At 35.6% G+C, this 16713-nt stretch overlaps 1 protein-coding gene across 1 annotated transcript; it reads right to left on the reverse strand.

The window, feature by feature from the left end:
- Positions 1-12883: 12883 nt before the first annotated feature.
- Positions 12884-14584, reverse strand: LOC149780990 (uncharacterized). The gene is made up of 2 exons (XM_089936448.1): positions 13946-14584; positions 12884-13290 (listed from the first exon to the last, which is right to left on the reverse strand). The coding sequence occupies exons 1-2, from the start codon at positions 14334-14336 to the stop codon at positions 12884-12886; spliced, it is 798 nt and encodes a 265-aa protein (XP_089792574.1). The 5' UTR covers positions 14337-14584.
- Positions 14585-16713: the final 2129 nt, after the last annotated feature.

Genomic DNA, 16713 nt, shown 5'->3' on the forward strand with positions numbered 1-16713 from the left:
ATTCATCTTTAAGAAATGGTGCATCCATATCGAACGCTGGATCGGATATACGCTTAAACATCTTATTATAACTATCTTCGTCTAATACGAAGACCACTTCCTGAAATAAAACTTATATTTGTCGGCATAGTTGCATTAGTCCACTTTGTAGAACAACTTCATTAACAGCCAATTCTGCTGATTTTTTATTTGCAGCTTGATGTATTAGTTTATTATTTTTTGCAGTCATAACTTCGGTACAGGGTAATTTTACTGTTTGTGGTTTTCTTTGTACTAATCGAGCTAATCTTTCTTTGATCGATGCAAATGCTTACCGGTAACGTTACCAAGAGCACTAATACCTTTATCACGAACAGCCTCAATAGCCTTCATCCCTAACTGTTTTGTAATTGGTATTGCTTTTGGAGCTATTCTCTTAAATAAACCCATGACGACATCACCGAGTCCATCTCCGTAAATCGCTTTGTAAGGTGGCCTTCGTGAGTTTACTACACTAACTATTACAGGTCCATTGATCAGTGTGTATAATCATTTTTAAATTACACGCTGATTGATTAATTGTTTTAAGTCGCTGTGGTAATCATCAACAATTTGATTAATGAAAGAATGATAAATGTTACGATCCATAACACCGCCTGTATACAATCTTCGACAGATATCAGATATTTCATTAATAATTTCTGGAGAATTATTTCCTGCACGTTTTCCTCCGATCAGAATTTCTAATCGATCAACATCGGCGAGAACACTGTCAAGACAAGAACCTGAACCACTTACTCATGGCGTGGTCTAGTAACCACTTCCAGTAGCGCCTGGACTAAATAAGTCATGAAATTCTTCTTCCTCTTGTCTCTTTTCTAGTTCTACATCACGGTTAAAATCACGAAAATACGGGTCATCGTCTTCTGCAGGTCTATTACTATATATGAAATATACATCCTTAATCCAATCATCATCCTTATTCCAATGAAGAAAATATTTAGGTTTTACTTATTTTCCTATTTGATGATGGCCACGTACAGCAATATCTACTACTTTTTCACGTGGCAAATTTGTGATAAGAATACCACCTCTAGAGGTAAATTTATTTCTAACATTAAATAGTTCTGGAAATTGTTGTTGAGGAGGTCGTAGTTTTTTTGTAGTCATTTTTGTTGCTGCGGTGGTGAAAGTTGATAGGAAGGTTCTTGCTGGGAAGATTGTGGCTGTTATTGTTGAATTTGTGACTCCAAATAAAATTTATTTATGTCGTCAATTTATTTATTATATACTTCATCATTACTTCTAACCTGGAGTTTGTTTTAATACACACGATATAGCCATTTAAAATAAATATCATTATTTATTTTAACATACTTAGGTTTTAAAATTTTAGACTTTCGAAAATGAATATCAAATGCAACACGAGAAACATTTCTCGTTAACGTTTGTACGTTCTTTTTTATAAAACCTTCTTTAAACTGATTAACAATTCAAAATTTTCTTTTCTTGCATTAGGTTTAGGTGCAAGATCGTTTTTACATCGGCTATTTCAGTACGAACTTTGCCAATACCTTGAAGTATTTATTCCTCACTGGGGTTGAGGTTGTGCAGCCGCTATTACAGATGGAAGATCTCTTAGGATTTTTATTGTTTGTTTTTTTAGTTCTTCTTGCTATCTTTTCAGTTTGCTCAGCAGTTTGTTTCACTGCTGGAAGAAGACCTTCAATAGCTTCTGAAACTCTTTCATTAACCTTTGTAACAGGTTTAAATAATTTTTTCTGTATCTTTTGCAGATTCAGCTTGTGATTCTTGACGTTCTTGAAGTTTTTGTCTAATAGAATCGCGAACAGGTAAAAACCTTTTGATTGCTTCTAATCTTTCTCGAGCTAAACTAGCAGTATACGATTCCGTGCCAGGTGTCATTATTGATATAATAATGATTTAATTATAGCAGCAGAGAGGGTGCGACCCCAGTGAAACATCTGGTGGGTAAAACAAAACACACATACATCTTTAGAAAAACACAAACGACAAAAATAAAGTAACAAAAAAACTAACTCAATTAGAGAAACTCTCGGTAAAGTTAGAGGCTTTAGTTTGGCGTTAGTGACCTTATTTTATTTTTTTTCGTTTTCGTAGGAAGCAATTTTTTTTAAAATGACGTTTCTGCAAAAGGTCTGTTCACCATCTCTGCTGCTTGTTACATGTAACCAGCAATGAAAAGTTTTACATGCGGTTTAAGAGGAGTTAAATAAGTTAGGCTATTGCAACTATTCACTCAATCTAATTTCATTTTGTCGTTAGAGACATCTTTGCACTTCAGACAACATTTGTTTACTTTTCGCACATTTACTGAACCAATGAATTATAGAGATTAATACAATTTTTATTCCTATCTACACTTAACATTTTTAAATGTATTCTAGCTAAGTCAATGCATTCAAAATGTAACAGTTTTACTAACTGTGATTCTTGCCTATAATTACTGTGATTATGTTGTTTGACTTTAATGGATGTTCTTTATCAGGCATATCTTAATTTCAAATACTGCTATATTTTAACCTAGTGATTTCAAATGAGTACGGACCATAGAGTACTGTGATTTCACATACGTATTACAAGATGTGAAAGAAAAGATTTGATTTGGGAATATGTTGCCAAATGGCCTTTACAACAGACCGTGAGTCAGGATCAGCGAAAAATATCAGCAAGTGCCTAAAAAGGATGGAGATGTGGAATCGTATGTAAAAGACACGTTTGCCTGCAATAAATAGTGTTTCATGATTAGGCGAGATCAGACAAGAATATATACAAAAAAGATTTGGGTTTAGCTTTATATGACTATATTGTGTGTGTGTGTGTGTGTGTGCGTGTGTGTCAAATCAAAAGGTTAAGCCTTTAAAGTGGTCAAAATAGGGTAAATTGGAAGGGCAGCCTTTCAGAGTCGAAATTTAGTACTTTAATATTTTTGGTCTTTACTTATATCCCACAAGATGGATTGTTAAAAGAATTCGAAATAATGGGTGGGTGGTGCGGAAAATTGCCACACGTTTGATAGAAATTTTCTTTCCTGAATCTGAACTCCTCCAGATTTACAGACTGCATGAAAATATAAATATTTACAGCAATAATGCCGATAATGTATTGATCCACGTGAAATAATCATGATATGAAAGAAGACAGCCAAATGATCCAGTAATGATGAATCAATACAAATAGTGTACAGATTATACATTAAAGGCATGGGGAAATTAATACATCTAGTTTGGTTTAAAATTGAAAACTGAGGCCTTATCTAGTCCCTTTCATCACCAATAAACACGCTTGAAGCTGAATAAGGGGTCAGGATACTGAGAACATTTGGATGTAATAAACATCCTTATTCCTTTCTCATTCTATTCTTCTACTACCGTTACTAACAAAAATGCGACTATTAATAACAATACCAATACTAACACCAATACTAATAATAATGAAATGTGACAATCACTTGCATGGCTGGCTGCAAAACTGTTTACGTTTTCCATGTGTCCAAGATGAATGTGTTGAAACGGACACGCTCTCCATTCAGTTTTGGTATATAAAATGATTTTTACACAGATTTACATATAATGAGTATACATTACACTACCTATGAAAATTAGATTCATGCAGGTAACCTTCTCTCCATAATAGTGATACCTTGATAAAATACAATGAATATATGTTTAAATTTAATTTTGTCACAGTGTATAGTTGTGCGTGGTTACTCTGTCGCAAATTAGATGCGTAACGTCGCCACATTTCCTTTCTATCCTACAAGTAGTGTGGGGGATGCATGTGTGTGTGTGTGTGTTGTACTAAAATCTTGATAAATGTCCGTCTTTAGCTTTATTCGCTACTTTGTTTCAGAAGAAAGAAAGAAATGGGATGTGATGTTTGTGTTGGATTTGTAACGTAGCTTTAACAAGTTTTCAGTCTTATCACTACGATGTCTGCAGTGTGGCAGTTTAGAGTGATTATCACTGTGGCATCATGCCGCAGACATGTATCATGACGTCCCACCCAGTCACATTATCCTGACACCAGACCAACTAGTCCTAACACTAGGATTATTAATGCTGAGCGTCTAGCGAGGCAGCTCTTAGGACCAGTTTTGTACGTCTTTGGTATGACTAGGCCGGGGTTTCAACCCGCGACTTCCCGCGGACGCTGTAACCACTGTGCTACCGGAGCGGTCGATAGGTACAAATGACAAATGAAAATAAATTTGTTATCATTTCTCCGCGGATGAAACTTTGCAGCTCACATTAAATACCAAGTAGCTGAAGCATAATTATATATACGCGACGATGGTCTCAAACTACGTAAGAGACTAAAGCGAAACCAACATATTTTGTAAAATTCAACAATTTATTTCCTTAGAAAGCAAAGTGAAAACTTAAATCGAACTTACAGTGTTGTGAATTAAATTCCAAATAATCCTAAAATTTCCATCAAGTCCAAGTTTTGAATGTGTTGATGTACCAACAGTCCTGATGTATCATAATGAGATAATCCAGAATGTCTTTGAATGAAATTATAATAATCTGAAAATGGTGTTTTAGTCCCAAATTATGAGCACTTGATAATTCCTATTCCTTCTCATATTATATCTGAATGTTATTATATATCTATATTTTTGTAAGCCCTGGAACATGATTTTTTTTAAAATTTTGCAATTTTTATTCAAGTTGTAAATTATACTAAAAATCTTTAGTTAGATTTTGCTTATGTCACCTGAGTCTGATAAGAGCGTAAAATTATATAGGATCTATATTAGATGCTGACGTATGTGTTGACAGTTACTGATAATAATCTTTATAATAATACGTAATAACCCCTTTGGATTAATTTCTCATTGGCTGATGAAGGTTTAAACTGTTCTAAAAGAATTCATAACGTTCCATTGCTTGGGATAAGTCACATGAATAGGCTTTTTGCAAGGCAAAATGAGTAGAAAGATCCGTCACGTGGGGTATATTGTGAAATATAATCGCAATCAAAGGTATATATCAAGAGGAAACGGAACAATCAGTTCCTTTTGTTGAGTCATTCATATTTATTGCGTTCCTGTTGTAACTGTGCAGCCGTGTTTATGTTGCATTTGCATATAATTCGAGAAGACAAACATTTGTTTGGACTGTTCAGTGAAAATAGAAAGTGCTCATTATTTGGACTATATTATTATTCTGGAACTGATGTGAATTATTCCAAAAAGTGTTGGACAATGCCATCTTTACAACGTCACGATCCTTTACAGACCAGTACATTTCCGGTTTTTAAATGTATATGGAAATTTTCATTCTTTTTACACATGCACAGAACTTTAAAAGGACTAATTTCATTCAGTTCATAAAAATGTAAGTTCCTCTCAAATAGACATGTATAGCATTAATAATTAAATTGTTCCTTAGGTTTTACAAAACTTGTTGGTTTTGCTTCTTTCTGTTAAAAATTTCACAGCAAGATTAAAATAGTCGCAAATAGTTCGCATGATAGAGAAGAACAAAAACTTTTTTTAAACGAGCAATTATCTACCCAAAAATAGATCTTACATTCATTTCGTTGCCAAAAAAAAATAGTTAGGGGACATACTAACATAAAGACACAAAAATCCAAAAAGAACGTTTGAAGTAAATATAAAATTATATGAACAAAAGCATGTTAGATCAATTAGACTCCAATTATTATGTTACCAAAACCCATTAGATCGATGATAGTGCTTTTTATGAAACACATTAACATCCGTGCTTCTGAGTTGGGTGTGGAGCTGAGGACAGAAAGTGCACCTGCAAAGGAAATGAATTGATATAGCGCATCAAAAATTTGCATTTATTCAAACGACCAATAAATATTTAAGGCAAGAGCGACCAAATAATGTTTTTATTTTTCTTTGCGGTGGGGGAGAGGCAAACATCTAGTTGTCAGCTGTTAAGTTTTACGGCCCAAAATAAGTTTAAAAGCGAAATGAGGTTTGGTGTGAGAGAAAAAACCGCAAAGCTTTTGTATGAATATGACAATATGTTATTGTTGGTAGTGGTCGTGTTGTAGGGTTTAACGCCATTTTCCAGCACCATATAGGCTATAACAAGTTCTTATTCCAATATGTTATTGTTCTTGTTGTTGTAGGATTTAACCCCATTTTTCATCACAATATACATGGCGGCCAGTATAACTGGAGAAGGAGGAACCCTGGAAAACCCCATAAAGAACCACCGACCCATGAGACGCTACTGGCAAGCCTTCTCCCGTTCCAACGTTAGCCGAGCCTGAGATTCGAACCCACGCATATAGCAGTGAGATGGCAGTAATCCGGAACGGTGAGCGCTTAATATGAACTATGAATTCATCAATCAATGAGTTTGAACTAGTACATATATTGACTGATAAACATAAGCCGTGGAATGAGTTTTTGTGAAACTAAATGAATTAACTTTTTCTTCAATATCAGCTGTTATTTTTAAAGTTTTATGGCGAAAATCGTGTTAAATATATGATCTAGCATTGACCGTAGGAGTCACTTTCATAGTGGGAGTGGTTTTATTGAATACGCGTTTTTATAAGGAGCAAGGGATCATGTTTCTTAACGTCCATGGAATGTGAAAATTGGTTCATGCACTTCAGGAGTATTGGCTAAGTACGGCTTTTACGGGTTTTGGCCCCTTTTGGGCCCTTCTACTCCCCATGACCTTTTAAGATATGCCATATGAAACCTATGGATGAATCATTAGCATTAATAATCCACAGAAGTTACCAGTCATGGTGATAGTAGCTCGGACATGTGTCAGAGACCCAAAGGGGACAAAAATGCAAGGTCCCCACATAGCCACTACTTCATTTTCAAAGGGGAATTGTACATTCCTCTATTTAGAGCCTCGGTTCAGGCAAAACCTTAACCAAGAACATGATATAAGTAATTTGTATCATTGTAACAGTAAAAAAATATGTGATCTCATGATTTAGTAGTCATTTCATATGAGCTAACATTTTGCGCAATGCAAAACCCGTACATTTGTACCTCTGTTGCCTGTATATGTAGAGTATATGCCTTTTAAAATAAACCAGTTCAATATTCAAGATCGCTATGCACACAGGTAGGTAAGGGACTCAGGCCATTTTGGTCTTAGCGTGATATACATTAAGCTGTAGCTTTATTTTTTCTTGCTTTATACAATTTTGGTAGCATGACAATTTGTGCTTTTAAAATGGTGTAAATTACAGGAAGGTAAATAAGGATAAAAGATTTTCGCCTGGTCTCTAAAAGACGCAATGTAATTAGTGTAAATCATATTATGATATTTGGGAGGGTGATAGATCTTTTTCTACTTCTTTTGCTCCTTGTGGCAATGAATACAAATTATGGTTTCCATAATACTGATTGGATGTCCATCCGTCACATTATCTCTTTGTAAAACATTGATGAGGGATTTTCGTCAACGTGGGTTAATGAACATGATTCATCTTTATCACTATCTACGCTAAGTCGGTAAGCTGGATTATCTCTGAATACAAACTTCACAGCAGAGATATCTTTAACATAGAATGAGACATGTTTTCGAGTCGCTTTAAATGGATAATTCCGAACGCGGGCATTTGTGTGCCCTGTTCAGTCGGGAAGTAATGTATCCCCTCTGAAAAGTTCGATGTGAAACATGTGTCTCCAGGTAAAACGTCCAATAAGAAATGATTCTGGACTTTTGGGTGAATTTCACCTTTAGGTACAACAACCTGAATTTCACCTTTAGGTACAACAACCTGAGCGTGTGTTGAACAATTTGGATAAGAAATTTCACGTGTGGAGAGACCGAATTCAATGATGGTCATAATTTTGTGGTTTTTGTTAACAAATAGGATCTCTCAAACCTGAAATGAAAAGCTGAACAATGAAATGGTGCTTATAAATTCCATCTGGATTCATCTGGATTTTACCCAGACATCATAAATCAGTTATATGCTTATTTTCATGTAGTTTTCAGAAAACATCAGATGTGCAAGAGTAATAAATATAATAAACGTAATAACCCTGCAAACATTCGTATTAAATGGTACCTCAAATATGCTAATCGAGGGCGAAGTTTGTGAAGACTGTGAAGAAATCTACCATTTATATAAATTAAAATGATTTCGAATTGGCCACAGTCTTGGACATTATCCAAATAATTGTAACTTTCAGCCACGATATAAGCATTTCGGGGTATTATTTTAAGAGGGGTCGGTTTTCTATAGTGGTTATTTTATCCATGAAGTCGGTCGTGTTAAAATGCTTGATTAACAATTGTATCCCTTAGTCACTGAAAAGTGACCTCGCTCCTTATTTTCCATAGAAACGACATGACCACCGGCTAGTTTTCTGCCGAAGTCATTCTTCTACGTTACACTTGAGCCAGACACACTCACACAAACACACACAAAATAATATATGTATATATTCTACATGACACTTTTATGATTCAGAGAATTGGGTCACTGTGCTTTGTCCTCCTGTAATTTAACCGTAGGCGTCATAGTGTTAGGTATCCTGCTTGGAGTGAAACGTATATATGAAGTGATTTCTTTTTCATCTACATGCGCAAGTGTCGCATCACACATTTGTAGTTTATCACGTACATTAGGCTGCTCAATCTTCGAATATTAGATATAATTTAACATTGATTTCGCGGCTGACGGCTACATTTTTGAAAGTTGCTAATCTTTTGGGTGTGTCAGAAATAGCTATGGTTTGAATTTGTAAATTATAAAGCTATTAAAGTTATACTATAATTGTGCTAGGTAGATACTTTTGGAGCTACATATGCACGTGCGATTTATAGTGGATCGGAGAATAAAGATGCCAAGCACAATCGCCTACATGTGGGGGCCTAAGGCTGAGTCATAAGCACATTATAAATACAGTGTCATAGACTCAGGATTAACCAGCTGTTGCCATAATGGGGTTGGGGTGGATACATACCACTGCATGTGAATTCTCCATATGTTATTAGATATGTTTCTTTTAAGATATTAGTGTTACATGTGTTGCTCATTGGACCTTGGGCAGTGCAAGAATATGTAGTTGTGGCAAATTAGTTGCTTTGTGATAACATGAATTTTAACGTATAACTTCTCCCTATTTGCGATGAAGCGCCACTTCATAGGCATGTTCTCAGACTTCCTGCAGTCCATGGAGTCAAATTATACTGAATTACTAGTTGGCTATTCCTATATTTTGTATGCTTGTAAGAAATCTCTGTCAATAAGTTTCAGCTATTACCATGTTGGCCATTATATTACATTTGACATTTTACATTCAGCACAGTTTCGTGCACAATTTATATGCTTATGTTACCTCATTTAATACCAAATGTGTTTCTCCATCATGTGGTTGCTTGATGGGAACATCATGACATGTGTATTAAACATGACGGTTCAGGTTGTTCGTGTTGGCGAACTTTTCAACGATCGAGTATGTTCTTATGGACGCCATTTTTCTTCGCTTGTGACCCGTGACCTCTATGGTTCGATATTACAAGCATGTGATTCACATACATTTACATTCAGATGATGTCACACTGAACTTATTGCCGAAAGTAATTTCTTAAATATACTGACTTTATATAAAAACTGTTAGATTTATTGAGTAATGCAATTTGATTTGTTCATAGTTGCATCCTCCCCAGCAACCGCACTTCTTTTAGTACCATTATACTCTTGTCATTTGGTTTGCCACAGTTCATTCATTCGATAACTGTTTTTCTGCTACTGAAAACTATATAGAAATATTGTATACCGAGTTTTTGTCTCATAGTTTTGTACAGAATAACATATAAGATGTGAGAATGTTTTCTATGCTGGAATATATTGAACCTTATACATATGTGGTTGATATCGCCAGATTTGCGCTAGACTGAGTTTTGCCAATTTGCCACATCTGATTCGTTGGCGGATTCGGTCTGCCATTCTGATTGGTTTAGTACTGTCACATGGTACAAAATCGAAGGTTATATATTGGAGTGGAAGACAGTACTTGTCAGATAACTGCAGAGCGCGGACAAATTCAAAACCAGAACTAACACCTGTGAAGTCCAACACCCACTTTTAGATAATGACATATATAAATCGGTAAATAATAATAATAACAAATAATAATAATAGTATAAGACTGACAAAGTAATTATAATACTCTGATTTTTTGGACACTGATTAGGTGAAAATCTAATAAAATAAGAAATACTTTGAACATTTGACCGTCCGTGTTTTTAACAATATGCAGAGGCAAGAATTTTGGAAATTTTTTAATTACATAGGAATTGTTTGAGTAAGACAATTAATCTTCCAAAATATCGTGCAGTTATCTCTTACCACATTGGTAACCTGGGTTAAACGAATACAAAGAAAATATTCAACTCTCGTATGTTGGGGTCACACTATGATTTCAAATCATTATTTAATTTATTTAACATTGAAACAAGACTTATGTGCTGAGACATTTTATTGAAATGATCCAGGAACAAGACATCGAAATTTAACGTCAGTATCTAATTGTTACAATACCAGAGTACAAGCAACGAGTGTTTCCTTGCAGGAGTATATTTGTCTTATTCCAATAAATAGTATCTACTGGTGACAGCTTTCCAGTTTCTTAGTTATATTACTTTCATTAAACATTTGTGTTGACTTTACTGTTGAATGGAACTTCTTCAATGAACCCTCCCTAGCAGACAGGAAGTAGAGGTCGCTTACAATAACTAATGAACGACTAGCATGTAGGAAGCAGCCACCGTTACTGACGATGGCTTCAATAAGCATATGCAATGATCTGTTGCTGTCTCTGTAGGTTCCTAATAGCTTTTTTATGTGGTTGCTAGTTTACCCACCTTCTCGGCACAACTGTGCTCTGCACACACTACATCTCAAGGTGGGATTTGTGCTTTTGCATTCCTGGCTATCTCGAACTCGGCAAGTCTGCTTGAGGTCATCGCCATCCAGGACGGGTTTCTGTAAGGGAGGAACAAAATTTTGCTCAAATACATCCTGGCTGCCCTTTAAAACTGTAACTGCCACATTCTCTCGCGCTCCAGCCTCAGCATATTGTTTTGCATGATTTTTAACTTTGGAGGTGCGTCCATTGTTATCTGAAGCCATCGATGAGCAAATCATGCTGCTATCCACGGTAATGCCATAAAGCGGCACTATTTGAGGCGCTGGTTCAGGTACCTACCAATTCGATACTGGCTGAGGAACATGTGGCAGTAACGGTAGCAGTTCTGGCTGTGGCATACGTTGCTGAAATGTCTGCTGAACCATTTCTCTAGCTATTCCACCTCAGCAGCAAGAGCCAAATTTCCTCTTGCACTGATACCCTTTTAGTAAAAGCTGTTTGTAGTTGGAACCTGCAACCGATCAACAGCAAGCGATCGTGGCTGTATGGGGTGATCATGCTGACATTTAATCTTCTGGGTGGCTGAAATATCACCGACGTCGTTACTTATTGAACGTATGAGACATCCTCCAAAACGCTGACATACTCTCTGCGTTGGTGTTGAGAGACCGAACAACTAAGTGACCTTCTCGTGGCTATCCTGGCCAACGGCTTTACTTTCCTCCTGGATGTCTGAGCAGTGTGAGGAGTTAAAAATGTAACAGTCGTGGCCACCGACCAGATAGACAAAAACGTGTTATTAATATCAGGCCAGTCTCAGAATCCTTCCAGATCTGTGGGAAAAAACCTGGTGCACTATAACTGCTTCGGATGTAGGAATCTGCCGCACATCCATATGGACCGTGGTAGTAACCACATGCCAACAATATTTGGAAAGCTGATTTGTGATACGTCTAGTTGAGGCGCAATTCGGACTACGACCACGTAAGTTCTGGTATTTGGATTAAAAACTGCATCATATGTCTGATTAGATAAATATGAGTACAGTGTCGTATTGTCCAGAATAACCTATTTCTTCCGACTGAGACACGGTAATGATTCATTTGCCGTTGTAGATTTAATCCACACCCCTTTAAAGACCACATCAAATGCTTCAACGCACTTTCGATGTGACAAATATTATATATAATGTCTGCGCGGATATCATGGATATTTTAAACATAGAAACTCTTACTTCAGCTTTATTCAAGAAAAAATGATCTTGCATTTTGATTGCCAAAAGCATTATTGAAGAACTGCTGGAGTACCTGAATGTCTTCTTTCAAGAAACAAGTTCCACAATATTTTAGAGACCGTTTTCGTAAGTTTGGAAACAGCCTTTTGCTAATTTAGCCGACGTTTCATCGGTCCATGGCGCCAATGATATTGTCCTTCAAATCTGAAACTTCAATTTTCATTTTCTTTGACTGGGTACCCAGCACATTTTCCCTGGTTTCTTTGAGTGATAGAGCGGAATGAATTAGTGTCTATTCTGTTTATCCGTCTAGGCTCTGTCAATGCTGAAAGAATGATTTGACTACGAGTGTAAAATGAAATATATGTGAAAGTTCTTTCTTACCGAGTAAAGTCTCAACAAACAAAACTATTGAAAATCAAGAGTTGTAATTTTGACTAGTTTCAACATTGAAAAAACTCGTACTAATCTAAACGTTGCAGTTCTTTAGACAAACGTCATGTTGTTCGTAAATGACACTAATGCTACTGATGAAAAATTTCTATATAGATGTTGGGAAAACTACAAAGTTTATAGATATTTGAGTGACTCATGCGCTTTAAAATGTGTCTATTCACACGTACAACTCCAGTGCTGGTATGCGGGAACGTACCGGCCTATGTAAGCTGCCTATCTAAGTAGGTATTTATTTTCTTACACCATTGAATGCGCAATCAGTGAACCACGAAAACGGGACGAAACAATAAATAATATATAAAATTGTACGCAAATTTTAATTTGTGAGATTTTCAGTCACTCAAACGCACGCCTGAAAACGTCACGTGCCGAAACTCTGTAGTGCTGGCTAGTGTGGATTCGCTGTGGAAGTGTGTTGATGTCCATACTAATTGTCCCATTCTCAGTCGCAGAATAGCTACATTCCCCCCTTGGTCGTTCTCGTTATCACGTATACTATAGGCTACAGCACCACTGACATTAATATCATCGACCATTAGCTGCACCCACACAGCCTGGTTGTTGATACTGTTGACAGAAAAAGAAATAAGGTACAGACCATCTTGCGGACAAGTAAATATTCCTGTATGAGTGTTGTAGGCATTGCCTTCGTTTGTCAATACACCGTTATATTTTATTACTTGGTTGATTCCAAGGTGATAGACGTAGTCAGTAACATATGTTGAAAATGCAACTGGTTCTGAAAAGAAAATTGTAAAAACATTTTGAATTCGTAACTTATTTAACCGGTGGATTTTTGTATTTCACAAGGTATGTATGAGCATTACAGCGTTTAATGCACAAAATTAATATAAATAATGCTATAATACAGGTTAAAGAATTTTAATTCGAACTCAACGGAGATTCCAACCCGGGTCCGCTGGGTAAACGCCACCCTTCGCCATGCTTGCACGCACCTGCCTATATTCCATCGCGACAAAGCACGCATCAACCAAAATGATGGTACTGAGTCTGTATCATATGCACTCGTGCGTAGCAGACAAACTCGCATGGAGACCTAGTAATTAGTTCTTATCCATGCACACAGTCATTCCGGATTACTATGAAAGAAATCAAAGTATATAGGATTAATTCTAGAGAATTACAAACATGCACCAAACATAATGGAAACTTCTCTCCCTGGATTCTACAGGAGAATGATTGATAATGCTAAGCAGAATTATTATTTAATACAAATAATACTATCATACAGGTTCGAGAACTTTAAGTCTTGCTCAACGGAGATTAGAACTTTATCTAATTACAGTTTTGAACAGTATTTAAATATTGGCTGTAACAGTTTCTGATTTGGCTACAACGAGTCAAAATGTATCACTTCTTATTTGTCTACTCACGGTTTGCTGCTTGTCTGATACGGAATCCTGCTTTAGACGTTTTATTGCCATTATTCACAGTCTTTGAATCAAACTCCATATCATTGTCTTGTTTTGGAATTCGAAAATCATCACTGTTATATTTTTCGGCTCTAACTAAAGTTAGAAGGACTTTAAGTCGTTTAGTTTCCTCCTTCTGCTTGTACAGGTCATTATTTAGAATACGAATTTTCGCTTGCATTGAAAGTTCTCGATTCTCCATTTCTTTCATTTTTGTCTCCATTTTCTCCATCCTGTCAAGTAATTTGGGGATAACATCATTGTGAGAATCGTAACTGGAATCTCCTGCTTTTGCCGTAACTATTAAAGCACAGAGAGCGACAATCAGTCGAGTGAAGTTAACTGCAATCATTGTAACGTATGATAAAGGTATTACTTTTTACAAAGGTAACTGCTCTAGTCGTGCCTAAGCTTTGACATCGTAAACACGAAGAGCACGAAGAACTTTCTTATCAACGATAATCAAACTAATTGTGATGATTATGTGACCTTTGAAATCAGTGTCAAAGCTACACGGCGTATATCATGTCAAACCCTAAATATATCAACCAAATGAGCTCTGTTTGTTGGTTGCCTTTAAAAACTAACAAGTTAAAAATGTGTGGTACAGTGATAAGTATGGTACTAAAACATCACAAGTGATGGACTCGAAGGAAATAGTATTCAAACCTGTTTAATTCATGCTCTTCACCTTTTAATGATAACACATACAAAAATATTTCGTAAGAAAGCATGTCTGCTTTTCTATATGTATCAGAATTAAATGTTTTCCGGGTATTTTGTACCAAGTAAATATTAATTTAAAATATTGATAATGATGGAAAGATTCTATTGTGTGTATGAGGTTAAACTCTCCAGAATAAAATTAATATGTTTTCCGTAAAGATAAAAGTCAAAAGAAGAAAGTGTAGACATTCTGTAAAAAATGAAGTAGAAAAGTAAACATCTTTCAAGTATAGGTTGAAAGTTTATGTCAACTGCATTATTTTAATTAGTCCATGATTGAAATATGGTACAAACAAGCGTCGTGACATAGGATAACATTATTCAATTTATAGAACGAATACGAGTGTTGATGTTATATTGTGTCGCTTACATATATAATTCACATACTGGCTGATACGACTCTATAGTTTTAAAGTAAGAGACAGAACAAAGCGAGATCCAAGTATTTTAAAATTCAAAAAATAGTTTATTTCCCTAGAATATAAAGTGAACTTTTAAAACTAACTTACAGTAATTAACTAAATTAAATTCTAAATACATTTTGAAAGTGTTATCACAAGTCCAAATGTATAAGGATCCTAATGGATTCCAATCATTTTCCAACATAATGTTGTGAAGACGATATTACTAAAACGATAATAAAGAGCACATTAAGTGTCAGGTACAACAGGAAATTCAATTATCCTAGCTTCAGATTAAGATAAACATGTTTACTTCTAAATATAATTATCTGAATATATAATCCACATTCTTAGAAAAATCTAAACTACGATTTATGTTGTTTACAAGTTAATGTCCCTAGTGAGGTACACAGTAATCTTAATTTTGGACATGGTCAGGTACAATATTGTGAAATCAACCCAGAACTTGACGAACAGCAAGAAAGACCTTGCTCCCATTATACAGGACTAAATTGGGATATGAACTTGATTATGGTTGGATTGTGAATGGAGAAGCTTTTAAGTCTTACATGTAGATGCGTGTTCTAATGCGCATTGAACTTTACATTCTGAAAACCTGCGTATGAACCATTAAAGTATCCTGATGTAGAAATTGACTCTGATATCTATTCCATTAACTTCTGTATATAACATCATGGATACTACCATCGCGATTATCAAAACCTCCCAAACAGTGTTTGATAATACGAATTACAAGAGTCCACAGCAATTAATATCGATGACAGAACAGTGTCACGGAATTGTGTACTCTTTTGTTATCTATTAGTTTTTGTCGGAGGCAGATTCAAGTGTGAACGTTGTTATAACAATAACAATAATCTAATATGACGTTCATATGAAATAATTTAATGGGTAACCAAGTCATATGATGTAGGGTTGGGTGGCCGAATCTTCTATGGCGCTCGCCTTTACAGATCACTAATATCTCACCTCTGTCTGAATGTGTTCGAGTCTCAGGTATGTGAGAAAGCATGTTAGTGTCATTTCATGGGTCGGGCATTCTTCCTGTGGTTGTCCAGGCCTCTTCCTTCACTAGATATTCTGGTCTCCATTTATAGTTTATCGTGTGCTGAAAAATGGTGTTAGGCCGACAACAGTTACGACGACAACAATTAAAAACAATTTATGAGCACGCATGCGTAAGGTACGTAACTGTTATTGCATTTTTAATTGTTATTCTAGTTGTTGAAATCTGCGAGATTATTTAACCAGAAGTTTTCGTCATTTTCGAAGACTTGTTAGAAGAAGACGAAAAGAAATTTACTTATGTTTACTCGACAAGACGTAATCATAATGCTATTCATAATTTCATTTTTCAAAATTATCACCGAGATTTCTTTCTTTGGTTGTGTTTTGTACTTCCAAAAGGATTTCCTTTCCAACATTTTTATTTATAGTACATGTGCATAATATTCTCGTGAAATCAACCCAAAACAATTATTAAATGAGAAATAAAGCCAAATTTAATCTGACATTTTATTATTTCAAGCTTTTAATACATTCTTACCTAAGAAAATATTAATCGAAGCCTTGAAAGGGGTT

Source organism: Sinohyriopsis cumingii, chromosome 16 (assembly GCF_028554795.1).
Source record: "Sinohyriopsis cumingii isolate HCF-2022 chromosome 16, ASM2855479v2, whole genome shotgun sequence".
NCBI classification, from domain to species: Eukaryota; Metazoa; Mollusca; class Bivalvia; order Unionida; family Unionidae; genus Sinohyriopsis; species Sinohyriopsis cumingii.

Coding starts and splice junctions, on each gene's coding strand:
- LOC149780990 (XM_089936448.1), bottom strand. CDS start 14,336: ATGATTGCAGTTAACTTCACTCGACTGATTGTCGCTCTCTGTGCTTTA. Junction 13,291..13,945: donor TATCAGACAAGCAGCAAACC/GTGAGTAGACAA, acceptor TTTTCTTTTCAG/AACCAGTTGCATTTTCAACA.